Source organism: Xyrauchen texanus, chromosome 35, assembly GCF_025860055.1.
Source record: "Xyrauchen texanus isolate HMW12.3.18 chromosome 35, RBS_HiC_50CHRs, whole genome shotgun sequence".
Taxonomy (NCBI): Eukaryota; Metazoa; Chordata; class Actinopteri; order Cypriniformes; family Catostomidae; genus Xyrauchen; species Xyrauchen texanus.
The window spans coordinates 23,016,137-23,042,660 of record NC_068310.1 but is presented as its reverse complement, the minus strand read 5'-3'; the positions used below and the strand labels follow the sequence as shown (position 1 = coordinate 23,042,660).

Below are 26,524 nucleotides of genomic sequence, written 5' to 3'. Positions count from 1 at the left end.
TTTCTCACACACACACACTATCGCTTCTGAAAACATGGATTATACCACTTTTGTTCTGCATTTATGTGCTTTTTGGAGTTTTAAAGTTTTGGTCACCATTCACTTCCATTGTAAGGACCTGCAAAGATGAGATATTCTAAAATATTTGTTTTGTTCAGCAGAAGAAATTCATAATTTTATGGAATGGCATAAGAGTAAATGAGTTCATTTTTATTTTTGGGTGAACTAATCCTTTTAGACACTAGACTGGGATATCTTATTCACAAACAATTGGAGGACTGTATGCTGGTGTATGCACTTCAGTTTTAACACAATATTTAATCACAAAATTCAAGCAATGATCAAGTCATATTTCTTGACAAAAAAGAAACCCACTTTAATACTTTACAGTCTAAATGATCTTGGTTTGGGAATGTGACTTAGGGAAAAATCACAAGGACTCACAATGAACATGTATTCTTAACATGTTGAAAAACTGTACCAGTACAGCAAATCATAACATGAGGAACAGTTGTCATCCATACAGATCTTTAACATGGAGCCATTCAACAAGAGATATAGAAAACAACATGTTACCATTCACTCAATTTCCTCACAGTATACAATTCCAAAAGCCAAGATATTTGTGTAGATTTGTACATTCAATGGCAATTTTTTAAGTCAATACTCAGTGTATAAAACAAATACAAAGATACAAATGTAATTCACAGTAAGCAGTTCATACAGAGAAGCTTAGTTATTTGACTTTAAAAAACCAGGTCTTGTCAGTCCTTTGAAGACATGGAGCTTTCCTGCCCCTGTGAGTTCAAAGCTGTAGTCTGTGGTGACGTATGGCAATTCTGCTTCAACTCCATGCTGGAACAGGAGCAAAGGAGAGGTTCAGTACAAGGGAGTACATAATTTAGAGTCCCATATATTCAGAGTAAAGTTGATAAATTGTACCCATATGCTTTGTAAATGTCTCATCTAATGACACTTAAAATCAAATCTGGCAACACAGAGAAAGAGAAAGTAACAGAATATTGTAGATGTCCATGAATTATACAGTTGGTTTTTACCTGCATGGTGAGCAGTAATTTAGGCAGAGTGATCTCTCCCAGCAGAAGACAGTTCACATGCCTCAGGACAGATGGAGACAGGGGAGTAATCAGGAAGTACAGACCTTGTGCCATATCAACCCCTCTCAGAACACCTTAAAAACAAAAAGGCAACTCACTACCATGTAAACGATTACAAAAAGTTTTACAACATTCACATCTGCATTCTTTTCAAGGTTTACAGAATTGTTTTAAGATGCAGTGTGTAATTTCAAAGTTTCCAAACAAATTTCCCAAACACTCCCCATCTGCAATTGTTTAGAATAACAGACTGAAGGAAAAGTTCATCCAAAAATGAAAATTCTCTCATCATTTACTCACTCTCATGCCATCCAAGATGTGTATGACTTACTTTCTTCTGCTGAACACAAAGATATTTAGAAGAATATCTCAGTTCTGTAGGTCCATTCAATTCAAGTGAATGGTTACCAGAACTTTTAAGCTCCATAAAGCAGCATCAAAGTCAGTCGTACAACTCTAGTGGTTAAATCCATGTCTTCAGAAGTAATTATATAGGTGTGGGTGAGAAACAGATCAATGTCCAATTTCACATTCTTTTTTTTTGGTGTTTCACATTCTTCGAGCATATCGCCACCTACTGGGCAGGGAGGAATCAGTTTTTCAGCAACACCTTTATAATTGCTTCTGAAGATATGGATTTAACCACTGGAGTCATATGGAGTACTTTTATGCTTCAAAGTTCTGGCAACCATTGAATTACATTGAATGCACCAACAGAGCAGAGATATGTCATACACATCTGGGTTGGCATGAGAGTTAATGATGAGAAAATTCTAAATTTTGGGTTAACTATTCCTTACGTATAGAAAAATGACACATCAGCTCAAACTGGTATACACACCTAGGCCCACACATTGACAGATGGGAGTTTGGGAGAGCACAACGGGACCTCCTCTGCCCATGACCTTTTCACTCAGACAGCATAATCCCACAAGACTGGCATTGGCTGCATAGAGAATGTGGTTGGGTGCGACCTCACAGTGTGTTACCCCTATAGCCACCGATGAGTGTGGGACCTGCAGAAATAGAGAACAAACACATATTCACAGACAAGATTAGAGAAATACAAAAAGTTGATAATCACATTGCTGCTGCAGCATACACACACACACACACTTAAAAATAACAGTTTGGAACAGCATCAGAGCTCACAAGGGCAAATATGTCACTGCAAGTCACAAAAATGCACCAGACATTTAAAATGTTGCAATGAATTTCTGTTTTTTATCTTTATCTACCATTTGATACATTTCAGATTATTATATTCTAGATATATAATACAAATAATGCCACTTACAGGATTCCCACTCATTTCCAGACAGAGTTTTCCATATTTTAGCAAAAACACATGAGATCATATTTATTGTGGTTTTTGGATGGTTATTATTAAATATTATTATTATATTAACTCTGTATTTGACCATTTAATTAAATTTTATTATCAAAATGGTGTCTTTTCAAATTAATTAAAACTTTATTCAAATGAAAATGTAATTATTTTAATAATTTAAATTTTTCAACATAACATTCCATTATTTTTAATTTAATGAAGTACTTTTATTCAAAACACCCAAAGAACAATTCGAAAACACTATATTTTCAAAATTAAGTTCTGCACAAAAGAATATCACAGATGTGAAATATTGCTTTTGTATTAATATTATTTAATAACAGTAAATATTACATTACTACAATGATGTGACAAAGTATTTGCCCCCTTCTAATTGTGTATTTTTCATACTAAATTGTTTTATATCTTCAAACGTGATCTAACAAAACAAAGGCAACCTGAGTAAACACGAAACACCGTTAAATAATAATAATATATATATATATATGTGTATTCTTGAAGCAAAAAGTTATCCAACACTTATATCACCCATGTGAAAAACTAACTGTCCCCTTAAACTTAACAGCTGGTTGTGCCACTTTTAGCAGCAACAACTGAAACCAAACACTTCCGATAACTGGAGATCAGTCTTTCACAACGCTGTGGTGGCATTTTGGCCCACATGTTTGCAGAACTGCCTTAGTTCAGCCACATTTGAGGGTTTTCCAGCATAAACTACCTGCTTGAGGTGCTGCCACAGCATTTCAATTGGTTCAAGGAATTGTCCCTGTAATAAGTGCACTTTAAGTCACTTTGGATAAAAGGGTCTGCCAAATGCATAAATGTAAATGCAAAATTCAGACAAGCCTTGAATGTTCTTCTGTGTTAGCAGTGGTTTTTGCTTCGCTTTCGCTTCCATGGATGCCATTTTTGGCCAGTGTCTTTCTGATAGTGGAGTCATGAACGGTCACCTTTTATTGACGTGAGAGAGGCCTGCAGTTTCTTGGATGTTGTCCTCTGTGACTTCCTTGAAGAGTCGTCGCTGAGCTCTTGGAGGAATTTTAGAAGGTTGCCACTTCTGGGAAGGTTCACTACCATGCCATGTTGTCTCCATTTGGAGATAATAGCTCTCACTGTGCTTCTTTGGAGTCCAAAGCATTTGAAATAGCTTTGAAACCCTTCCCAGACTGACGTATTTCAATCAACTTTTTCCTCATAATTTCTGGAATTTCTTTCGACCATGGCATAGTGTGCTGAAAAAATTATAGTCCAGCTGAACCCCATTATGAATTCAGTTACATAGATTTGGGGATTTAGTAAATAAGGGGGCAAATAAAAAGGCCCAGTTGGTATTGTATAACTTTTTTGCTACAGTACATAACATTCACTTAAAAATTTTTTTTGTGTTTACTCCGATTGCCTTTGTTTTAAATTAGATTTTGTTTAAAATTTAGAAACAATTTAGTATGAGATGTACACAAAACCATAATACATCAGGATGGGGGAAAATACTTTCACAGCACTGTATGTGACAGGGCTTCGTTCATGATGACAGTCAACCATTGATGTTGTTTCACAATACACAGCCACTGTTAGTGACAAAACGATACAAATCGTATTTGACACCTATCCAGAGTCCTGATCGTTAATATGTTGTTGTACATGAAGCACAAACCTTGTAAGTGACAGAGTCAAACAGTTTCATTATTCTAAAAGGTTTTCAAGAATAAATCATTATTTTCAAGGACAATTAGGTATTTTTCTACTTTTCCATGATTGGAAAACTGCATTGCAAAATTCCAGGTCTTCAGGGATGTGTAGAAACTCTTGCCTTAATAAAATACAAATTTTATATCGGACACTGGTTTGGAGTGTAGAGCTGTGCAGAAGTCATAGATTATAAGCAATTTGTCTCTTACCCAGTGTTATGTTTACCTGGTAGGGTATGAAGCAGTGGAGAGGGCGGATGGGGCCCGGGTCTGTGGACTGCAGCTGACTGAAGTAGCTGAGCAAAGCCAGGTCTCGTAGCTCATTACTACGCTGATGTCGCCTATGAGATGAGTGAGAAATGACCGGTCATTTGTTTACTATGAGCCATCGATGTTTGACAACAGATCATGGATCCTCCCATCACAGCATACTCACATTTTTCCAGATGTCCCAGCACCTTCGAATTCTGAGAGGATGTTGATAAATACATGAGATCGAACAGCGAGGTGACTGGTAGACTCCTCTGTCAGGGTGGGTGGTGTTGGAGGGTGTGTCTGCCAGCCGTGGGCAGTTCTGAGGCAGTCTGGGGTAAGATGTTGACACTGTGGGATGTCCCCATAACTCAGCTGAACCACGTGTGTCACGGAAAATAGGCGGATGAGATCAACAAGAATCTGAAAGCCCTGGCCTGAAAGAGAAACATTTGTGTATGTAAAAAATGTGAGTAACAGACATTAGAAACTCTAAGTATATGATTTCCATTAAAGCTGAAGTGAGTAATGTATGTGCCACTAGCGTCACTAAACCAGACTGCAAAAATTATTGTTTTCAAACAGCTTTCCACAACACAGTCCTATCTGCCATTCGGCCAGAAAACAAAAAGTCCTGCCATAAATTCAAAACTTTGGTTGAGCCAATGTTGCTGTATCTGGCTTGTCAGGCAGCTCAAACAAACAGTAATGTTTTGATAGCGCTACAGTGTCATATTCTTTACTTTTCAGGAGAATCAACCTACAAATTAAACTGGGATAGGAGAAAGTAGTTTAATTAGAAAATTATACAGCATTAAAAAAAATACACACTTTTAGCTTGAAAGTAATATTTGGGGTTAAATACAAGCTAAGCTCAATTGACAGCATTTGCAGCATAATGTTGATTACCACAAAAATCTAAACAAGTCTAAATTATTTTTGGTGGTAATCAACATTATGCCACACATGCTATCTATTTAGCTGTACAAACACGGACTATTCCTTTAAAAATAAAATAATTTACATTAATATCATAAAATCACATGTAAATTTATTTAAATATATACAATATATAATATAAAAAACCTAAGATTAAACATATCCATTGATGATTTCATTATTTCAAATTAATATTACTAATGAATTTTCTTTCATGCACAGCACATATTCATATTACTGACCTTTGACCCAGCCCATAGTGTTGATGATGACCGGACTCTCTCCGCTGCAATGGCGCCAGAGGGATTTGAGGGATTCCAAATACCGATCTATGTCAGCCTGGCAATCTGACTGACCATAGTACACCATGTGCTCCGGGTCACGCAAGTGTGTGAAAGGAGGCCCTATATAACGAAGCATAAAATCATAAACATGCCAATATTTTGGAAATGTAAAATTAACAGTATGTTGTAAATAAAGTTTGAAATAAATTCAGAAAAGCTTCAAATTTCTGCAGTAAAAAGTTAAGTTTAATGTGTAGAATCAGTTTGAATAGTATTAGCATGAAAAATGTGTATGGCATGTGGCTGTAAGGAGATGTGGAATACGACACATACCCAATAGTGGCTCTGTAACAGTGCTTAAGGAAAGGCAACCAGGAGGAGTGAACTCAGTCTGGCCTAGATCACACTCCAAATATTCAACACTTGCAGTGCTACACATACACAATCACACATGACAAGTTAGAGAGCAATATTACACCTTTAAAATCATTATGCATGTGAATTTCTGATCAAAATAATTTGCTCTCTGTTGCTAGTTCAACATGGAATTCAGGCAAATTCAGGCTTGGAATTGCCAGGCTTGCTGTAAAGTATTTAAAATCAAATTAAGGACTTTATAAGACCCTTTTCAAGACCTGAACAAACTAATTTATACCATATCAAAACAAACAAAGAAAAAAAGATCTGAAATGTTTGTGCTTCACTGATAATAGCTGCTCATTCAAATATATAAGGGAAATAAAATGTGCACACCAACAATAATCTATAACATATTACAATATAAACAATTAACAAGTAAACATTGTCATATTTCATCAACATGATATCATCATCATCAACAGTTGATCATTTATGATCGCTTGTCATAAATGATTGTGAACTGCTCTGCAACAGCTGAAAAGGCTCACAAGCCAGCGCATGCTTGAAGAAAATATAACAGTGCCACGTTTTCACTCTGAAGGATGCAGCTCATGCATTTATATAATTGAATTGTATTCTTTTTAAGTTTGATTCTCATATTAGGTCATATTCTTATTCTTTCATATTCTTTCAAAATTATTAGGTCCCATCTTTCCTCCCCCAAATTTAAGACTTATTTAAACGATAATTAAGAATTTTGTAGTATAATTTAAGATATTTAAGACTTTATGACCTTAAATGGGAAAACTGAATTAAAGACATTAAGAATCCACAGGAACACGGATTACATGCTTAAGTTCTCAATTAATTAGTAAACTGATCAAATTAACTTCTTGAACTCACTGATTGAGCAGGCTGTTGATAAGGTGACGACTGAAGGTGGACTTGCCAGAGTTTTTCCCACCGCACACAAGGATAATGGGACAGCTGTCAAACTCCCCTGTGAAAAAACAGAACAAAAACAAAACAACAATGCAAATTCAACCAGCATTCAAATTAAACCTTTCCTTCAAAAATGGTTTGGAGAGGAGAACCACCATGTATTACCTGCCCAGGCACTGAGCAAGCTGCTTAGAGCCTCTCTGTAGCTGCATGACATCACCAGACCCTGTGCACAGGGTCCACGCAGAGCTGTCACACCCACGGCTGACAGAGCAGGGTTATAGATGGTAGCCTGAGACCTCAGCTCCCTCTGCAATATACACATAAAATACCATAAATGTGGGTGTCCATATAGAAGATGCATGTTGGATAGGTAGAAATGGTGCAACTAAAACAGAATGGCAAAAGACATGACAGTTTATTGGTCTGACAAACAGGTAGTCCCACCCCAAACCTATTGGTTGAGCCAATACAGATGTGTCAGGCAGGTTGGGATGCCGATGCACAAATAAACAGAGCATTGAATTGAAAGTGCTACAGGGCCACTGCATCCACACTCTTGGGAAGTCAACCTACAAATTACTTACTCATAATTGCCTTCATACATTAAGATGGAATGGGGCAAGTATTTTAAAGACTCACAGAAAAAAACCTCAGACATCAGCTTAAATATTTTATTTTAAATGTGGAATCTGTAATGTCCTTGACTCACCGAGTTGACTCCAAAGACCTCATGGAGCTCCGAGAAGCTGCTGAGAAAGCGAGTAAGGGGCGTGTCTAAGGGTTCTAGGAGCAGCACACAGGAGTCTGATTCCACCTCACTGATGAGCCTCTTACATGGCTCTGGACATCAAAAACAAAAAGTGTTTTTGCACACTTAAGTTAATTTATTTAATCGAGGAAGAAATTAATTAAAGTGGTAGTGTACCCAAAAAACTAAAGTTCTGGCATCTTTTACAGGCAAGATTGTTTTCTGTTATTTAAGGAATAGTTCACCCAAAAATTTAAATTCTCTCATCATTTACTCACCCTAATGGCATCCAAGATGAACACAAATATTTTTAGAAGAATATCTCAGCTTTGTAGGTCCTCACAATTCAAGTAAATGTGTACCAAAAAATTAAAGCTCCAAAAGAACATATAGGCAGCATAAAAGTAATCAACACGACTCCAGCCATCTATGTCTTTAGAAGCATTATGATAAGTGTGGATGAGAAACAGATCAAAATGTATGACCCTTTTTACTATGAATCTCAACTTTCACATTCTTTTTCTTGTGCTTTTGCCATTTTGCATTATTTGTCCTTATCGCCACCTATTGTCCAGTTAGGAGAATTTACAGTAAAAAAAGAACTTAACTATTGATCAGTTTCTCACCCATTATATCACTTCTGAAGATATGATTTAAACCGCTGTAGACATAAGGATTACTTTTATGCTGCATATGTACTATTGAAGCTTCAAAGTTTTGGTCATTATTCACTATCATTGTATGTACCTACTCTAGATAGCTAAGATATTCTTCTAAACATCTTCATTTTGTGTAAAGCAGAAGAAAGAATGTCACACACATCTGATGGCATAGAGTGAGTAAATGATGAGAATTTCCATTTTTGGGTTAACTATTTCTTTAACAAAAATAATGAGTTAGCCTGCTATTAACGTTACCTGAAGAGAGATATTTGCGAACAATGGCTTTCGCCTCCAGTCGCCCCTCTTTCTTGTTCTTGTTGGAGTTGTTTCCTAAGGCAGTGATGGTGAGGGGGCAATGTGAGGGTGGTGAGAAAAGGGGGTAAGATTGTTGGCCTTCCTCTATGGTGAAGCCCACCACCTCTACACGACCATAGAGGCAAGTGAGCAGGCACTTTCCACGGAAGCACAAGACCTGCAAAGGCATTAGAGACAAAAGTAACCTACTTGCAAAAACTGCAAGTTTAACAAAAAATTTATGAAATAAAAAAACTTGTTCAAGCCTTCAAATAAGTGGCAGAATTGTAAAAGAATCCACAAATCAATAATTGTTTTTGGTCATTATTTACTCATCCTCAAGCCATTCTAAATTACTTTTTTTGTAAAACAAAGAATGTAGATTTTTTGATGAATATCCTGGCCACTCTATTCCAATGATACCGAAAGTGGACCCAGGCTGCCAAACTTTAAAATGACCAGAACAATACACCATAGCGATTGCGTGTAGAATAGAACATTTTTAAAAGTGACAGTTCACCCAAACTCACCCTCACACCATCCCAGAGGTGTATGACTTCATTCTTCAGCAGAACACAAACTAAGACTTTTAGAAGAATATTTCAGCTCTGTAGATCCATTATAAAATGCAAGTGAATGGTGACCAGAACAAAAGCACAAAATAACAGCATAAATGCAATCCATACAACTCCAGTGATTTAATCCATGTCTTCTGAAGCAATTCAATCGATTTTGGATGAGAACAGATAAAAATATAACTTATTTTTCACTATAAATATCCTTGGCGATAATGCTTTCAAGATCGATTAATTTCCCTATAGCGTCATCTAGCGCTCTTTGCGTGCGTCAAGCACTAGGAAATGCAATCGAGCTTGAAATCCTTATTGTGCCTATAGACTGCAATAGCTATACAGTTAAAAAGGAATTACATTTTGGTCTGTTCTCACACAAAACAGATTGGATTGCTTCAGAAGACATAGATGGAGTCTTATGTATTACTTTTATGCCATGTGCTTTTTGGAGCCTCAAAGTTCTGGTCACCATTCATCTACATTGTATGGACCTACAGAGCTGAGATATTCTTCTAAAAATCTTTGTTTTCTGCAGAAGAAGGAAAGTCATACACATCTGGAATGGCATGAGGGTGAGTAAATGATAAGAGAATTTTCATTTTGGGGTCCATTACTCAATTAAGCTATTATTAGAAAGTTGTTTGCATGACTTTCATGATGCTTTAAGTGCTTTTAACTGTTTTAGAGCTTGACAGCCCCAAGTGGCTAGGACATTCTTTAAAAATTCACATTTTGTGTTTCACGAGGAAAGCCAGGTAATACAGGTTTAGAACGACATAAGGTGATAAACTAATGACAAAAAAAATCCTTTTTGGGTTAAATTTTCCTGGATTTAATATATAATAACAGTAGGGTTTGGATGCATTTTGAGATTTTCTTAGTACCTGGCCTTGTTGCAAGACTAAAACAGCACGATTTTGAGCATGGTCAAGCTGGGAATGGTATTGAAGACCGTCCTTTTCCAACTGCTCTGTGTCAGGTAGTGTTGAACTCTCCACGCCGTTCTGAAGAACACTCTTGGCGTAAGCGCTCCATTCTTGGGAGTCCTCGGAATTGCAGCTGCCCTCCAGTTCCGTGCCTCCGTTTGTGTGGACATGAGCAAAAGTCACCTTTCGCTCCTCAGTGCAACTGTTTTCCGGGATCAAAGTCACATGCTTTGCATACTTCTTCAACCGTTTTAACCTTGGTTTCTCCCTTTTGGCTATCTGTTGCTCCAATTTAGCAGTGCCAGAACTTGCACTTGAGAGAGCCGAGTCCAGATTGCGTAATTTTTTGAGCCACTTGTTCTTGCCGTGACGTTTAGTGGCATTTCGTTGATCACGTTGGGATCGAGAAGAGACGTTCTGAACTTTCATTGTCATCCGATGAACTCTAAAGAGACTAGAAACGACATAAACCCAGAGCAGGTGGTCACCTGTGAATGAAGAGGGGGTCAGCACATCTCGAGTCACTTAAAAGTTACCTGTCTAGAAGAAAGCTAAAGAGAAGTGCTTTTAACTGCTAATAAAAGTCAAAATCGTTAATACTTTGTTCCTATCTGACCATGACTACCAGCTGGTCACTTGCTGTTTTCATATGGTGCGAAATGAGTCATGATCAAGGCCGATCAGTAAGATTACCCACTGCTGTTTTAGCTATACTGGAAGCCAGTTCAGATTGTGATGCAGTTCTAAAACATAACTGGCAAAGTTAACTTACCTGTTTTAAGTGAGATGTATACACTCCGGTGTATGCAGATGTGAATAAAATCAGAAATGTGAAACACGCATATGACGATCTGCCCGTTCACTGTATGTCTATGTAACTGGCAGTGGCTCCATGTGAACACTAAAATCACGCTGCACGATTCTGCCGTGGTTCCACTTCACTTGACGAGACGAAGGTGTTTGATTGATGCAAACAAGCGAATGAAAGCATAAAAACATTTGAGTTGGGAGCGAAATATAAACATGTCAACGAAGCTACTCGGTGACTAACGGAAGCAATTTTGTGCAACGCTCACAGTTCGCGTATGTGCAATGTGATGGAAAATAAAAATTTTCCCTGAGATTCATTGGAGGTTTGTTCTATAGTAACATTGTGTATAAATGCTTATCGTCGTTCAGTAACTTTCCAAATGTTTTAAAAAATGTAAGAATTAGTTTGCAATTTGGCTACCGATGATAAAACATTCAATCGGTTCATATTTGGAAAAAAATCTCACCCAGCGCAATGCATTGCTTGGCCAGCTACTGCAGAGTTCCAAATAATATGATAAGTCGTCACTTCCTGTTAATGTTTCAAAATTGCTTCTTGTTGTTTTGCTCAATATAAGCATTCAATGGAGCAAAACATATAAATTAGTCATTACAAAAATAGCATGTATACATATATGAGTAGTTTTAATATATGAAAATTAATATGAGAGCATTGATTTAATATCCATGAAAGGTGAGTCATACGCGGTTAATAGTGTTGCACGCGGACATTGTGGTTTAACGTTTAAGTAAGGTTAACGCTGTGGTCGTTAATCAATCAATCAATAGTCAATATAGTTTAATTGCATAGTGCACGGAAATATTTATGACCACGAATAGATGAAAATGTGCAGAATTATTCTGTGTTCTGGTTAAATATATTGAATTACGCAAAAAACTAGGACAAATTCTGCAATAGCACCTAATGCTTCCTCTTAAATACCATTTTTAAGTGTAAGCTGTATGACCTCTACAAACATTATATCTTCGTGTATACAGCAGAAAATACATGCTATAAATGATTGGATGCACTAGCTAGACAGTCAGCTATAATTAATTATACTAACATGTGCGATTAATTGTACTAATTTATTCTAATTTAGTCTTTGTCTGTATTTTTTATTAGTATTATCTGCAGACCATTTTGTAATCGTGCATTATGTGTATTGTGCAGTGTTTTTTCATGGTATTATTAGAGGAATGTTCAGGTGTTGTGTCAAAGTCTGTTCCCCCTATGTTTCCCTGATTAGTGTTCCCCATAGCACCATTAAACATAGGGGGAACAGACATCGACAAAGGGGAAACATTGGGGGAACAGACTTCGACACAACCCCCTATGTTTCCCCTGTTAGTGTTCCCCTTATTGCCATTAGGCATTAACCATAGGGGGTAACAGACTTCAACACTCCCTTATTGCCGTTAAGCATTAAACATAGGGGGTAACAGACTTCAACACTAACCTAAGGGGAAACATAGAGGGAAAAGACTTTGACAAAGGGGAAACATAGGAGGAAAACACTTTGACAAAGGGGAAACATAGAGGGAACAGACTTTGACAAAGGGGAAACATAGGGGGAATAGATTTCGACAAAGGGGAAATATAGGGGAACACATTTCGACAAAGGGGAAACATAGGGGGAACAGACTTCGACAAATGGGAAACATAGAAGTAACAGACTTCCAAAAAAGGGAAACAGACTTCGACAAAGGGGAACCATGGGGGAACAGACTTCGACAAAGGGGAAACATAGGGGGAATAGATTTCGACAAAGGGGAAATATAGGGGGAACACATTTCGACAAAGGGGAAACATAGGGGGAACAGATTTCAACAAAGGGGAAACATGGGGGAACAGACTTCGACAAAGGGGAAATATTGGGGGAACAGACTTTGACAAAGGGGAAACAGACTTCGACAAAGGGGAAACATGGGGGAACAGACTTCGACAAAGGGGAAATATTGGGGGAACAGACTTCGACAAAAGGGAAACATGGGGAAACAGACTTCAACAAAGGGGAAACATAGGGGAAACAGACTTCAACAAAGGGGAAACATAGGGGAAACAGACTTCGACAAAAGGGAAACAGGGGTAATAGAATTAGACAAAGGGGAAAATAAGGGGAACAGACTTCAACAAAGGGAAACAGGGAACAGTCTTCAACAAAGGGGAAACATAGGGGGAACAGACTTCAACAAAGGGAAACATAGGGAACAGTCTTCAACAAAGGGGAAACATAGGGGGAACAGACTTCGACAAAAGGGAAACATAGGGGGATCAGACATCAATAAAGGGGAAATATTGGGGAAACAGACTTCAACAAAGGGGAAACATAGGGGGAATAGATTTCGACTAAGGGGAAATATAGGGGGAACAGACTTCGACAAAGGGAATACAGAGGGGTAACTGACTTCGACAAAGGGGAATAATAGGGGAACAGACTTCGACAAAGGGGAAACAGGGGTAACAGACTTTGACAAAGGGAATACATCGGGGTAACAGACTTTGACAAAGGAGAACATGGAGGCAACAGATTTCAACAAAGGGGAAACATAGTGAGAACAGATTTCAACAAAGTGGAAACAGGGGGAACAGACTTCAACAAAGGGGAATAATAGGGGGAACAGACTTTGACAAATGGGAAACGGGTAACAGACTTCAACAAAGGGGAAACACAGGAAAGAGACTTCGTCAAAGGGGAAACATTTTTGGTAACAGACTTAGACAAAGGGGAAACACAGGAAACCGACTTCGTCAAAGGGAAAACATTGGGATAACAGACTTAGACAAAGGGGAAACAGACTTCAAAAAGGGGAAACATGGGGAAACAGACTTCGACAAATGGGAAACATAGAGGCAACAGACTTCAACAAAGGGGAAACATAGTGAGAACAGATTTCAACAAAGTGGAAACAGGGGGAACAGGCTTCAACAAAGGGGAAACAGACTTCGACAATGGGGAAACAGGTGGGACAGACTTCGACACAGGGGAAACATTGTGGGAACAGATTTCAACAAAGTGGAAACAGGGGGAACAGACTTCGACAAAGGGAAAGCATAGGGGTAACAGACTTCGACAAATGGGAAACGGGTAACAGACTTCAACAAAGGGGAAATGCAGGAAACAGACTTCGTCAAAGGGGAAACATTGGGGTAACAGACTTAGACAAAGGGGAAACACAGGAAACAGACTTCGTCAAAGGGGAAACATTGGGGTAACAGACTTAGACAAAGGGGAAACAGACTTCAAAAAGGGGAAACGTGGGGAAACAGACTTCGACAAATGAGAAACATAGAGGCAACAAATTTCAACAAAGTGGAAACAGGAGGAACAGACTTCAACAAAGGGGAAGCATGGGGTAACAGACTTCGACAAAGGGGAAACAGACTTCGACAATGGGGAAACATAGGGGGAACAGACTTCGACACAGGGGAAACATAGGGGGAACAGATTTCAACAAAGTGGAAACAGGGGGAACAGACTTCGACAAAGGGGAAGCATAGGGGTAACAGACTTCGACAAATGGGAAACAGACTTCGACAATGGGGAAACATAGGGGGAACAGACTTTGACAAAAGGGAAAAATAGGGGGAATAGACTTCAACAAAGGGGAAACAGGGGTAACAGACTTCGACAAGGGGAATACATAGGGGTAACAGACTTCGACAAAGGGGAAACATGGGGAAACAGACTTCGACAAAGGGGAATATGGAGGCAACAGATTTCAACAAAGAGGAAACAGACTTCAACAATGGGGAAACATAGGGGGAACAGACTTAGACAAAGGGGAAACATAGGGCTAACAGACTTCAAAAAAAGGGTAACAGACTTCGACAAAGGGAATACATAGGGGTAACAGACTTCGACAAAGTGGAAACATAGGGGTAACAGACTTCGAAAAAGGGAATACATAGGGGTAACCGACTTTGACAAAGGGGAAACAGACTTCGACAAAGGGGAAACATGGGGAAACAGACTTCGACAAAGGGGAACATGGAGGCAACAGATTTCAACAAAGGGGAAACAGAATTCGACAATGGGGAAACAGGGGTAACAGACTTCTACAAAGGGGAAACATAGGGGTAACAGACTTTGACAAAGGGGAAACAGACATCGAAAAGGGGAAACATAGGGGGAACAGACTTCGACACAACCTCCTATGTTTCTCCGGTTAGTATTACCCATATTGCTGTTAAACAGTAAACATTGGCGGAACAGACTTCGACAGCGGCATTAAAAATTAAACACAGGGGACACAGACTGTTCCCCCATGTTTAACGGTACTAAGGGGAACACTAACTGGGGAAACATAGGGAGAACAGACTTCGACACAACACCATGTTCAATACAAGTTAAGCTCAATCGACAGAATTTGTTACAGTAAGGCACTATCAATATAAAGTATAAGTAAATGGGGCTAGTCCATAAACATTAAAATGCACACTGTTTCAAAAGTATAGTGACAAGGCGTTATTGTTATACATTTTACAATGATTTTAGTGTGATATAATTGCTTACTAACCTTATCCAATATTACAACATTAGTTTTCATGGCGACGTCACACATATAAAAATGTTTATCCCGGTAATTGATTTTATCACACTAATATCATGTAGAACAGAGATTTTTCTCATACTAAAATCATGTAAAACTTCAATATTAAAATGTTGTGTCTATACCTTTGAAACGTGTATTTTAATGTTTATGTACTGGCCCCATTCACTTTCATTATGTGATTTTTATTGTTTTTGTATTAACAAGGGATGAGTAGAAATAATTTTCTCTGGCAATCAACATTGTGCCGCAAATGCTTTTAATTGATCTTAGCCTGAAATAAACTCAGAACATTCCTTTAGTATTATTGGCTTAATAGTGCCCTTTATTTATACAATTATTTGAAGGAAATCGATTATTTGAAGGAATTATTTGAAGGAGGTTGACAATGTTTTGTGTATTTGTGCTAATTTCTTAATTTTCAAATAATTTTTAAGATTTGATTGCTGTCTCCTTTTGGTCTAGATGGAAAAACCTGCCCTGGAGATTTCTCATGCTCAGCGGGTGCTATTTTTGCTCAACCAACAGAGGGGTCTTGGCCAGTTCTGTGATGCCATGCTGAACACTGCGAGTGGGCAGGTGCACCTTGCCCATCGCAATGTTCTCGTCTGCTTCAGCCAGCTGTTCCAGGATCCCAGTTTAGACATGCCATGTATACCCCATCAGAATGCCCTGATGATGGACTTGAGCTGCTGCTTAATTTGTTTTACACTGGTGAACTCCACTTAGAAGATAGTAATTTAGAAAAGGTTCAGAATGCAGCTATTGGGCTATCAGTGCCAGATTCCTTGATACCGTGCCAGTGTTTGCAAAGTGTGGAGGCTTTACAGTCTCTGGACTTGAGTGGAGATTCTAAAGACAAACCACTCTTTCCTCTGACACCTGCAGACTCTCTGCCTGGTCAGACAGTGAAAGGAAAGACTAGGTCTTGCCAGAGAACAAAATATAAATCAAATGTATGCAGGTCAGCTGTAGTTGTCTCAGCTAGTGATTATGACCATCCTGCCTCAAAGTCTTCTACCACCACACGTTCTGGGAGGAGAGTAAAAGAGCCCAGTAGACTAGTTGGGGAGAGCCCCATGTCCACTCTCATGAGACAAGGAGCAACAAAGAGAAAAGCATCGTCTGTGGAGTACAAAGATGAGGAAATTGCTGCAACTGAGGAAGTTGATCAGCTCATTCATCATGACTTGAGTGAGACTGAGGTAATCAATATTCAACCATATTCACCCAAAAGTCATTTAAGTTTAATTTTATATGCCCAAAATAGTCTCTTTTTATAGTGCTTTTTATTATATAATTGTTTTTTATTTTGATTAATTCATTATGTAACTGTGTGTTGTATAAATATACTGTGTATATATATATATATATATATATATATATATATACACACACCCAATCAGCCACAACATTAAAACCACCTGCCTAATATTGTGGTCCCCCTTGTGCCACCAAAACAGCGCCAACCCGCATCTCAGAATAGTATTAATTTTGAAATGGTATTCTTCTCACCACAATTGTACAGAGCAGTTATTTTGAGTTACTGTAGACTTTGTCAGTTTGAACCAGTCTGGCCATTCTCTGTTAACCTCTCTCATCAACAAGGCGTTTCCATCCGCAGAACTGCCCCTCACTGGATGTTTTTTGTTTTTGGCACCATTATGAGTAAATTCTAGAGACAGTTGTGCATGAAAATCCCAGGAGATCAGCCGTTACAGAAATACTCAAACCAGCCCATCTGGCACCATCAATCATCCATGCGATTATCTTAACAGCCAATCATGTGACAGCAGTGCATAAAATCATTCAGATATGGGTCAGGAGCTTCAGTTAATGTTCACATCAACCATCAGAATGGGAGAAAAGTGATTAGGACTGTGGCATGATTGTTGGTGCCAGATGGTAACAGAGATAACCGCTTTGTAAAATTGTGGTTAGAAGAATAGCATGAGGGTTGGCATTTATATGGTATATATAATTTTTTTATTTTTATAAAAACACTTTTCAGCAAATAAAGCACAAATTGTTTCACAAAACATAAATACAAAAATTAACACACAGTAAAACACAACATATTCACATCACATAGTAATACATGCACACACACAGTAAAACACTATACACTATATAGCCAGTCTATACAAATTAGTTTTTAAAAGAGACTTAAAAACAGACACAGATTCAGCAAATCTAATATCACAGGGCAGGCTGTTCCATAATCATGGTGCCTTCACTACAAATGCTCTATCACCTTTTGTTTTGCATCTGGATCTTGGAACAGTCAACAGTTCATGAGTCAAGTCAAGTGGTTTTTATTGTCGTTTCAACCATATACAGTTAGTACAGTACACAGCAAAACGAGACAACGTTCCTCCAGTACCATGGTTCTACATAAAAACAACAAAGGACCAACACAGGACCACATGAGACAACACAACAAAATAAAATACCTATATAAAATACCTATATATACCTATATAAAGTGCACGTGCAAACATGTGCAAAGTACTGGACAGTACAACAAATTACTGACAATGAACAGGACAATAGACACAGTGCAGCACCGACCAGTACTCAGTAGTGCAAAAAACGTAAACATAACATAATATGAGATAGTGTTCTATGCACATAGCAGTTATTGAGATAGCAGACAGTTATAAAGTGACAGTAATTAAGTGCAACTCAGGCCACATGTGTGTCAAACCAGTCTCTGAGTATTGAGGAGTCTGATGGCTTGGGGGAAGAAGCTGTTACACAGTCTGGCCATGAGGGCCCAAATGCTTCGGTACCTCTTGCCAGACGGCAGGAGGGTAAAGAGTTTGTGTGAGGGGTGTGTGGGGTCGTCCACAATGCTGGTTGCTTTGCGGATACAGTGTTTTTTGTAAATGTCTTTGATGGAGGGAAGAGAGACCCCAATGATCTTCTCAGCTGTCCTCACTATCCTCTGCAGGGCTTTGCGGTCCGAAACAGTGGAAGTCCCAAACCAGGCAGTGATGCAGCTGCTCAGGATGCTCTCAATAGTCCCTCTATAGAATGTGAGATCCAAGAGGTCTAACTGTTTCATAGGGTTTTAAAACTTCTGCTAAATATATTCTGGTGCCAACCCATGTAATGCCTTAATTAATAAAATCTTAAAATCAACCCTAAAATGTACTGTATAGGTAGCCAATGCAAAGAAGCTAAAAGTGGTGTAATATAGTTAAAAGACCTAGTTTGTGCCAAAAGTCTAGCTGTAGCATTTTGCACTGAATGTAGCCGTGTTAAAATGCGTTGATTTTGAGTTGAAAACAGTATATTACAATAATCTAGGCTTGATGAAATAAAAGCATGTACAAGCTTCTCTATATCCTTGAAACTCAAGACATGTCTCACCTTAGAAATGTTTCTTAACTGGTAAAAACAAGACTGAACTAACTTCTGGACGTGATATTAAAAATGTATAGTATCAAAGTAGACTCCCAAATTTTTCACCACCTGCTGATTGTTTTGGACCACCTGTTTAAGTGTTAACTCAATCTGACTTTTTAGAATCTTCACTGATTATAACAACTTCCGTTTTGTTAGTATTTAACTGAAGAAAATGACATGCCATCCAATTTATTATATCTTCGATACATGCTTGAAGAACATTTAAATTAATCAGATCATTGGGATTGAACGATAATTGCAGGTCATCTGTATAGCAATTAAAATTAATGTTGTATTTACAAATCACAGAATCAAGTGCTAACACATATAGTGAAAACAATATTGGCCCCAAAAGGAATCCTTGTGGAAAACTACAATTAACTTTTGAAGAGGAGGACATCTCATCGACACTACCAAATTCCTTTTTGTCAAGTAAGAAACAAACCAGTCTAAAGCCACCTCAGATATATCCACTCATCTCTTCAATGTATCAATTAAAACTGAATGATCAACTGTATAAAACGCTGCAGTTAAATCAAGCAACACTTAAATGGAGCACTCTCCAGTGTCCTCCTTAACACACATTATTATATATATATATTTCCCCTCTGCATTTAAAAAGAAATATACAGTTAGTCATTTTTTTAAGTTAAATACTTCGTTTTAGCCAGTTCATTAACTTAAGGGTGAAGAAGAAAGAAAAAAGATGCATTACTAGGCCTAAATTAGAATATTAAGACCTATATCGGATGTCACAAATAAAATAAAATTGAAATTCATGATGAGGGCATTTTTTGCCCCAACATTTTAAATGATGTGGGCATTTTTGCCCAAACCCCCCTTAATTTCTGACCCTAATATATATGATCATCGATATATAGATCTGAAAATGTAATGCATCGATTACAGAATTTGATAACCGATAATTGCTATAATTATACAGAGTGTATTATGCAATATTTTCTTAAGATATCAAATGATTTTCAAAGCAAATGTTTACACCCTATCTACTATTGCATCAAAACATTTAAAATTATATTATCTGTGATCTGAGCTAGATGGACTTTTATTCCTCTTTAAGCAGGTACATGGATCTGTTTTGAATCAAAATGATAATGATGATGAAGATGATGTCGACAACGACTATGATAATGATGAAAATTATGGAGGTGATTGTATGGATATTGTCATTAAAGGCTCTGATGAAGAGTACGTGCCTCATGATTCACCTTGCTCGTCCTCAAAGGGTCCCTGCAGGGAAAGTGCAAACGGCAAGGAAAAAACACCAATAAAGAGAAAGGGGAAGGAACATCAAAAGACACCAAGAAAGGCTCAGTCCAATGCCCTACATGCTTCAAAACATTGCTCACCAAGTACTACCTGAAAGTACACAACAGGTGTGTTCCTCTTTGTTATGCAGAGCAGGGATGGACAAGGCCTTTCATTTTATGTCAACTTTAGACTGTGCGTTTCTCTTTAGAATTAATGTTATCATGCCCCTTGAATGTCAAGAGGCTGGTGTTTTTCTATAATGGTAATTTTTGAAATAATGTTAACCTTATACTCTATCTTAATGGGTTCATTTTGCTCATCTTTCTCTGCCTGTTCTGATTGTAAGGAGACACACAGGAGAGAAGCCCTTTGAATGTGCTAAGTGCAAGGAACTGCCAGAACAGAGGTGGTAAGTGTTATGAAAGAGAACATTTTGCATGGACTGTAACCAACTATTTTTAGATGGCAATTTGGACAAACCTACTCATTCTTTAATCTTACTATTTTCCACATTTTAGAATAATAGTAATGTAATTAAAACTTTAAAATAATACAACATAACAGAATTAAGGGAATGCACAATCTGGGAATGCTCACACACTTCATGGCATCATCTTTGAAGCTTTTTTGAACAGTATTGAAGGAGAATGTATTTGTATTGTAAAGAAATTTGTACATAGGTACAAATTATTATTGCCTTCTAAACTAATTTCAAGCACGTAAGCCTAAACCTTTAGATCAAATGGGGTTTAAGATATAAAGAAACATAAAATCAGCCAAGTGTGTCTAAACTTTACTGTTAACTGGTATTGTGTATTCAATTGAAATAACCAACCATGTATGTTTTTTGGTGGTGACTGTTGCATCAATATATAGTAACACACTATACTAATACTTACTTGTAAAAACTTTTTAGTGCATACATTTCTGTTTATGCCAGGTTTTTTCATGTTCCAAATGTCCCATGACCTTTAAGAAGCGACATGAGCTGCGTCTCCACACAGTCACACACACAGGAGAGATGCCCAATAAGGTACGCCTCCCATTGTGGAGGTTAGATATGACCTTTAATCAACTAAACTTTCCCTCATTGGCCCGGCTGTAACTGGACACTGTGTCAATATAATTTTGTTCCGTATTAGTGCACATCATGTCCAGAACAGTTCATGCAGAAGAAGGACCTCAGGATCCACATGATTAAAGTTCACAGAGCTCCTAAACCACATGCGGTAAGTAACTCATAGCTCTCATTCCATCTAGCGAGACTATGTCTGCAATACCATAATACCCTGGTGTAAACTAAAATGGTCATAATGAAATCCCATTTAATCTTGTCATGCATCTCGTGATGCACTTGGACACATCATTAGTGATATAACCTGGGGTTATTGGGTGTTTGGGTCTTTCAGCATCCCTGACACCCTCAACCAGGACATTATGAAACTGTAATATCCTATTGAAAAGAAACAAATATTTAGGGTATTATTGATAAAATGTTAAATAAAAAAACATGTGTCTCGTCTAGTGTTCATTGTGTCCCAAGTGTTTCCTGTCCCATATTGAGTTGTGGCTGCATGAGGCTGCCAAACATCGTGGTGAAAAATTGTTTGTTTGTGAGGAATATGGGCATCGGCCTGCAAATGCACATCAAAGCCATTCACAGGTAGCCATGTGTAAACTGATTATATTGAAAGCAAATTCTGGAATTAATGGTGCATGTGTTGAGACAATAAACAGCTTGAACAAAACAGGACAGGAAACATTTCATGATGTTTATATTTCATATGTATTCAATTTAGTATGGTTTTGTGTATACTGATTGGATTAGTACTGAGAAGTATGGAACGAAATGCATTTTTGCTGTATTCTCTTTAGAAATGAGCATCCCTTTGTGTGCGAGTTTTGCAACCATGCTTTTACTCAGAAAGCCAATCTCAACATGCATCTTCGAACACATACTGGGGAGAAGCCTTTCCAGTGCCACCTCTGTGGCAAGACATTTCGCACACAAGGTAACTCTCCTACAGCCTTCCCTTATACTCAAAGTGATTTAACACACCTTGAATGCAGACAGCTGAAACTTATGAAGGCATTTCAATGGCATTAATCCACGTGCATTATTGACGCGCGTACGTGCAATAGATTGAAGCTACGCAAGGAAAAAGGAAGAACTTGCATGCGCATTTTAAACCCTTGCGAGCAGTAGTTCATTGCCGCATGAAGAAAGGGACGATCCCTCATGCGCATGACCCAGAAAGAGAGCATACACATCTGGGATGGCATAAGTAAATGATGAGAAAGTTTTCATTTTTGGGTGAACTATTCCTTTAATGTTAGTGTACCATATTTAGTAATCCATTTATTTACTGTGTATTTTCTGCGCATTATTAACCAAAGATTTGCTGTTTGTGTGAGCAGCCAGTCTGGATAAGCACACACAGGAGAGCGGCCATATAGATGTGAGTTCTGTGAGCAGCGCTTTACTGAGAAAGGCCCTCTCTTACGCCACATAGCCAGCAAACACATGTAATTTACATAAAACCTACTTAATGAATTTTTTCTGACACAATCATTGTAAGTGATAGTTCATATAAAAACAGAAATTCTGTCATCATTTATTCACCCTTATGTTGGTTCAAACCTTTATGACTATCTTAAATGGAGCAACGAATTAATGACAACCTGAGTCACCATTCACTTTCATTGAATGAAAAAAAAAGATGCAAGAAAAGTAAATGTTGTCTGAGACTAACAGACTGCCTAACATCTCCCTTTGGTGTTCCAAAGAAAATCATATGTATTTAAAACAACATAAAGATGAGTATATGATGACATTATTTTTCTTTATTGATGTATAATAAGAATATATGGACAAAAAGATTGCACAGTGAACAGTGACCAGTACTTTAAAAATGATCAATAGGTACTGTACATTTGCAATTGTATTAGACCTGTTAAACCATTATAATTTGAAATCTTTGAGTTATAATATCCCATGATGCCCCATCAGCCATCGAGCAGCTCCGTGTTCATGTACAATGTCACAAGGGCATGAAAAATTTGAGTGTACTGATTGTGGATACAAGTTCACCAGACAGGTACATGTGAAAAAAATCAACCATTTTCATACCTAGCTCCTTGCTGCCTTAGTTCTCATTGTCCCTTTTCTATTGTCAGGCACATTTACGGCGGCACTCCCAGATACATAACCGGGTGCAGAACTACAACCCCAGGCAGAGACGACTGCGCAACCTGATTGTGGAGGATGAGAATGCAGCTTCCTCATCTAGTTCGTCCAGCCAGACAGAGGCTCAGGCAGGGGCACAGGACATTGTTGCGGTTGTAGGGGAGCAGGTGGTCTCAGCCCCTGCCGGAGGAGCAGGAGGAGACCAGACAACATATTCAATGAATGGGCCAGTGAATGGTAAGCAGACAGGGTTAGATGTGAAGGAGAGGACTGATAGGGGAGCTGAGCAGGCTGGGTTCACTGTAGCAGATATGATGGACCAGAAGCTGCTGTACACCATCCAACAGTCAAGTGTGGTGTTGGAGCTGCCCAGCTCTGGAGCTGCTGAGAAGATCTAACTTGGAGAGACTTACTGAATCCAAATGCTACATTATTACAAACATGTTCACAGAGGGTCCATGTTGGAATATGACATTTGAGAGTTTGAAAATCAGTGTGACAAGTCAGTGATTGTGAATACATTTTTTGAGATTTTTGAGATTATCTATTGGAACTGCACAAAACAAATCACAGACAAAAAGAAAAAACAGTCCACTTCTCAGAACAGCTCTTTGTGGTTCTTAATGACACTTTACTCTGTTTGGATGAATAGACAAGAAAACTAAAGCTTTTTATTCTACAGTATAAGGAAACAAAAAAAGGATTCTGCTTTTCTTCTTTGCACCATCTAGTTTGATCAATTAAAGTTGTGGAGGTCCACTGGTTTTATAAGCAAAAGGATATTTGACAAAACTGCACATAAAAGAATATCATGCATACTATAAATTGAAGACTAATGTAAAACATGTTAACACTTTACAATCAGGTTCCATTCATTAACGTTTGTTAGTGCATTAAGTATCATGAACAAACAATATACAGTAAAGTAACACCATCTACAGTATTAATCTTTGTTAATGTTAGTTAATAAAAAAATGCAATTGTTCATTGTTAGTTTATGTTAGTTCATAGTACATTAATGTTAACAAATATAATGCTTGATTAAAAAAATTAGTATGTTCAAATTAACTGACCATGATTAACAAATGCTACAAAATTATTGTACGTTGTTAGTTCATGTTAACTAATATTTGTAACTAATGTTAACAAATTGAACCTTATTGTAAAGTGTTACACAAAACACAACAAATTCAAATAAATAAACAACATATTCTTAACATTTAATATGGAAGTGGCAAAATGTAATTGTAAAAACACAAAATCCAAACCTGTCCATTTTTTTTAATATATTTCTTTATTATTATTATTATTATTATATGGTATCAGATGTCTGTTCTGTGCACATAATCTTTAAAGGAATTCAATTATCAGAAGGTTTGAAATATTGGGCTTGAGTCATATGGACTACTTTTATATTGTTGTTTTTTTAAGCTCAACAGCCCATGGCCAGTCTGCTTGAGACGAGCAGGTTGTACATTTCCTTTAGTGTTTTAAGAAATCATACAAGTGATAGTGGGAGTAAATAATGACAGATTTTTAATTTTTGCCTTAACTGTTTCACTGCTTAATCTTTCAATTGTATCTTTATTATGGAGTCAAGCTTGTAGATGTACTAGATCTTCCACTTAATATTCACTGCAGTAGAGCTTGAGCCTCTTTCCATGTCCTTACATGACACAGTATCTTCCAATAATTTAAGAGGGTATAGTTAGGATACACTCATGGTTGGAAACTTGATGGAAAATTAGCCTACCCCAATTCTATTAATGGTTGTGCAGAATATATATTTTTGTCTTGTAATCTTATATACACCGATTAACCACAACATTAAAACCACCTGCCTAATATTTTGTAAGTCCCCCTTGTGCTGCCAAAAGAGCACCAACCCACATCTCAGAATAGCATTCTGAGATACTATTGTTCTCACCACAATTGTACAGAGCGGTTATCTGAGTTACTGTAGACATAGTCAGTTTGAACCAGTCTGGCCATTCTATGTTGAATCTCTCATCATCAAGGCATTTCCATCCAAAGAATTGCCACTCACTGGATGTTTTTTGTTTTTGGCACCATTCAGAGTAAATTCTAGAGACTGTTGTGTGTGAAAATCCCAGTTACAGAAATAATATACCAGACCATCTGACACCAACAAACATCCATGCGATTATCTAATCACCCAATCGTGTGGCAGCAGTGCAGTGCATAAAATCATACAGATACAGGTCAGGAGCTTCAGTTAATGTTCACATCAACCATTAGAATGGGAAAAAATGTGATCTCAGTGATTTGGACCATGGCATGATTGTTGGTGCCAGATATTTCTGTAACTGCTGATTTCCTGGTATTTTCACAAACAACAGTCTCTGGAATTTAGTCAGAATGGTGCCAAAAAAAAAAAACATCCAGTGAGCAGCAGTCCTGCGGATTGAAATGCCTTGTTGATGAGAGAGGCCAACAGAGAAATCTACAGTAACTCAGATAACCGCTCTGTACAATTTTGGTGAGAACAGTAGTACCTGAGATGCAGGTTGGCACTGTTTTATATAAGCTTGTTTTGATTATAATTAGAAGCTTGTTTTTTTCAATGATGATGCAACATTTATGACTAAAAAAAAGAATTTTACAACTTCTCTTTCTTATTAATTACCTTCATTTAAATAATAGAATATTCAAATATTCGTTTTTTTATGAGTTTAAATATTCGAATACCAAATTATTGATAAATGCCCATTCATATATATATATATATATATGAATGGGCATATATATAGACAGATGGACGTGTGTGTTTGTCTGTGTGTGTGTGTGTGTGTGTGTGAGAGAGAGAGAGAGAGAGAGAGAGAGAGAGAGAGATGGAGCTTGTGTGATCATCACCTGTTGCCACACCGAATCAGAGATGCTTACAGCTTTCTGAAGGTCAGCTTTCTCAGTGGAATATAGACGTACAAGCGGGGTATTCCTCTCTATTTCGGGGTAGCCGGTGCGCAAATGTCATTCACTATAGAAACAGTGAGGTCCTCCGCCATTTAAAAAAGTATGTATCAAATGTGGAAACTCACAGAGCGCTGTTCTATGTAAACAATGACTAACAGATTCGCTTTACATCACCAACTGGCTCATATTACACACAAAAATGATCTTTTGGCACCAC

At 37.7% G+C, this 26,524-nt stretch overlaps 1 protein-coding gene and 1 pseudogene across 1 annotated transcript; one reads left to right on the top strand and one right to left on the bottom strand.

The window, feature by feature from the left end:
* Positions 1–224: 224 nt before the first annotated feature.
* Positions 225–11,251, bottom strand: LOC127629104 (polynucleotide 5'-hydroxyl-kinase NOL9-like). The gene is made up of 13 exons (XM_052106167.1): positions 10,912–11,251; positions 10,098–10,627; positions 8,603–8,819; positions 7,647–7,777; positions 7,100–7,244; positions 6,896–6,992; positions 5,966–6,063; positions 5,591–5,752; positions 4,594–4,846; positions 4,384–4,498; positions 1,960–2,134; positions 1,059–1,192; positions 225–855 (listed from the first exon to the last, which is right to left on the bottom strand). The coding sequence occupies exons 2-13, from the start codon at positions 10,572–10,574 to the stop codon at positions 733–735; spliced, it is 2,127 nt and encodes a 708-aa protein (XP_051962127.1). The 5' UTR covers positions 10,575–10,627; positions 10,912–11,251; the 3' UTR covers positions 225–732.
* A 246-nt stretch (positions 11,252–11,497) lies between these two features.
* LOC127628564 (telomere zinc finger-associated protein-like) lies at positions 11,498–25,747 on the top strand (annotated as a pseudogene).
* Positions 25,748–26,524: the final 777 nt, after the last annotated feature.

Excerpts from the sequence above, each read along its gene's own strand:
- LOC127629104 (XM_052106167.1), bottom strand. The coding sequence starts at position 10,574 with ATGACAATGAAAGTTCAGAACGTCTCTTCTCGATCCCAACGTGATCAA. Across the intron at positions 7,245-7,646 it reads AGGTCTTTGGAGTCAACTCG|AGGGAGCTGAGGTCTCAGGC; the intron begins GTGAGTCAAGGA and ends TGTATATTGCAG. Across the intron at positions 6,993-7,099 it reads CTTGCTCAGTGCCTGGGCAG|GGGAGTTTGACAGCTGTCCC; the intron begins GTAATACATGGT and ends GTTTTTTCACAG.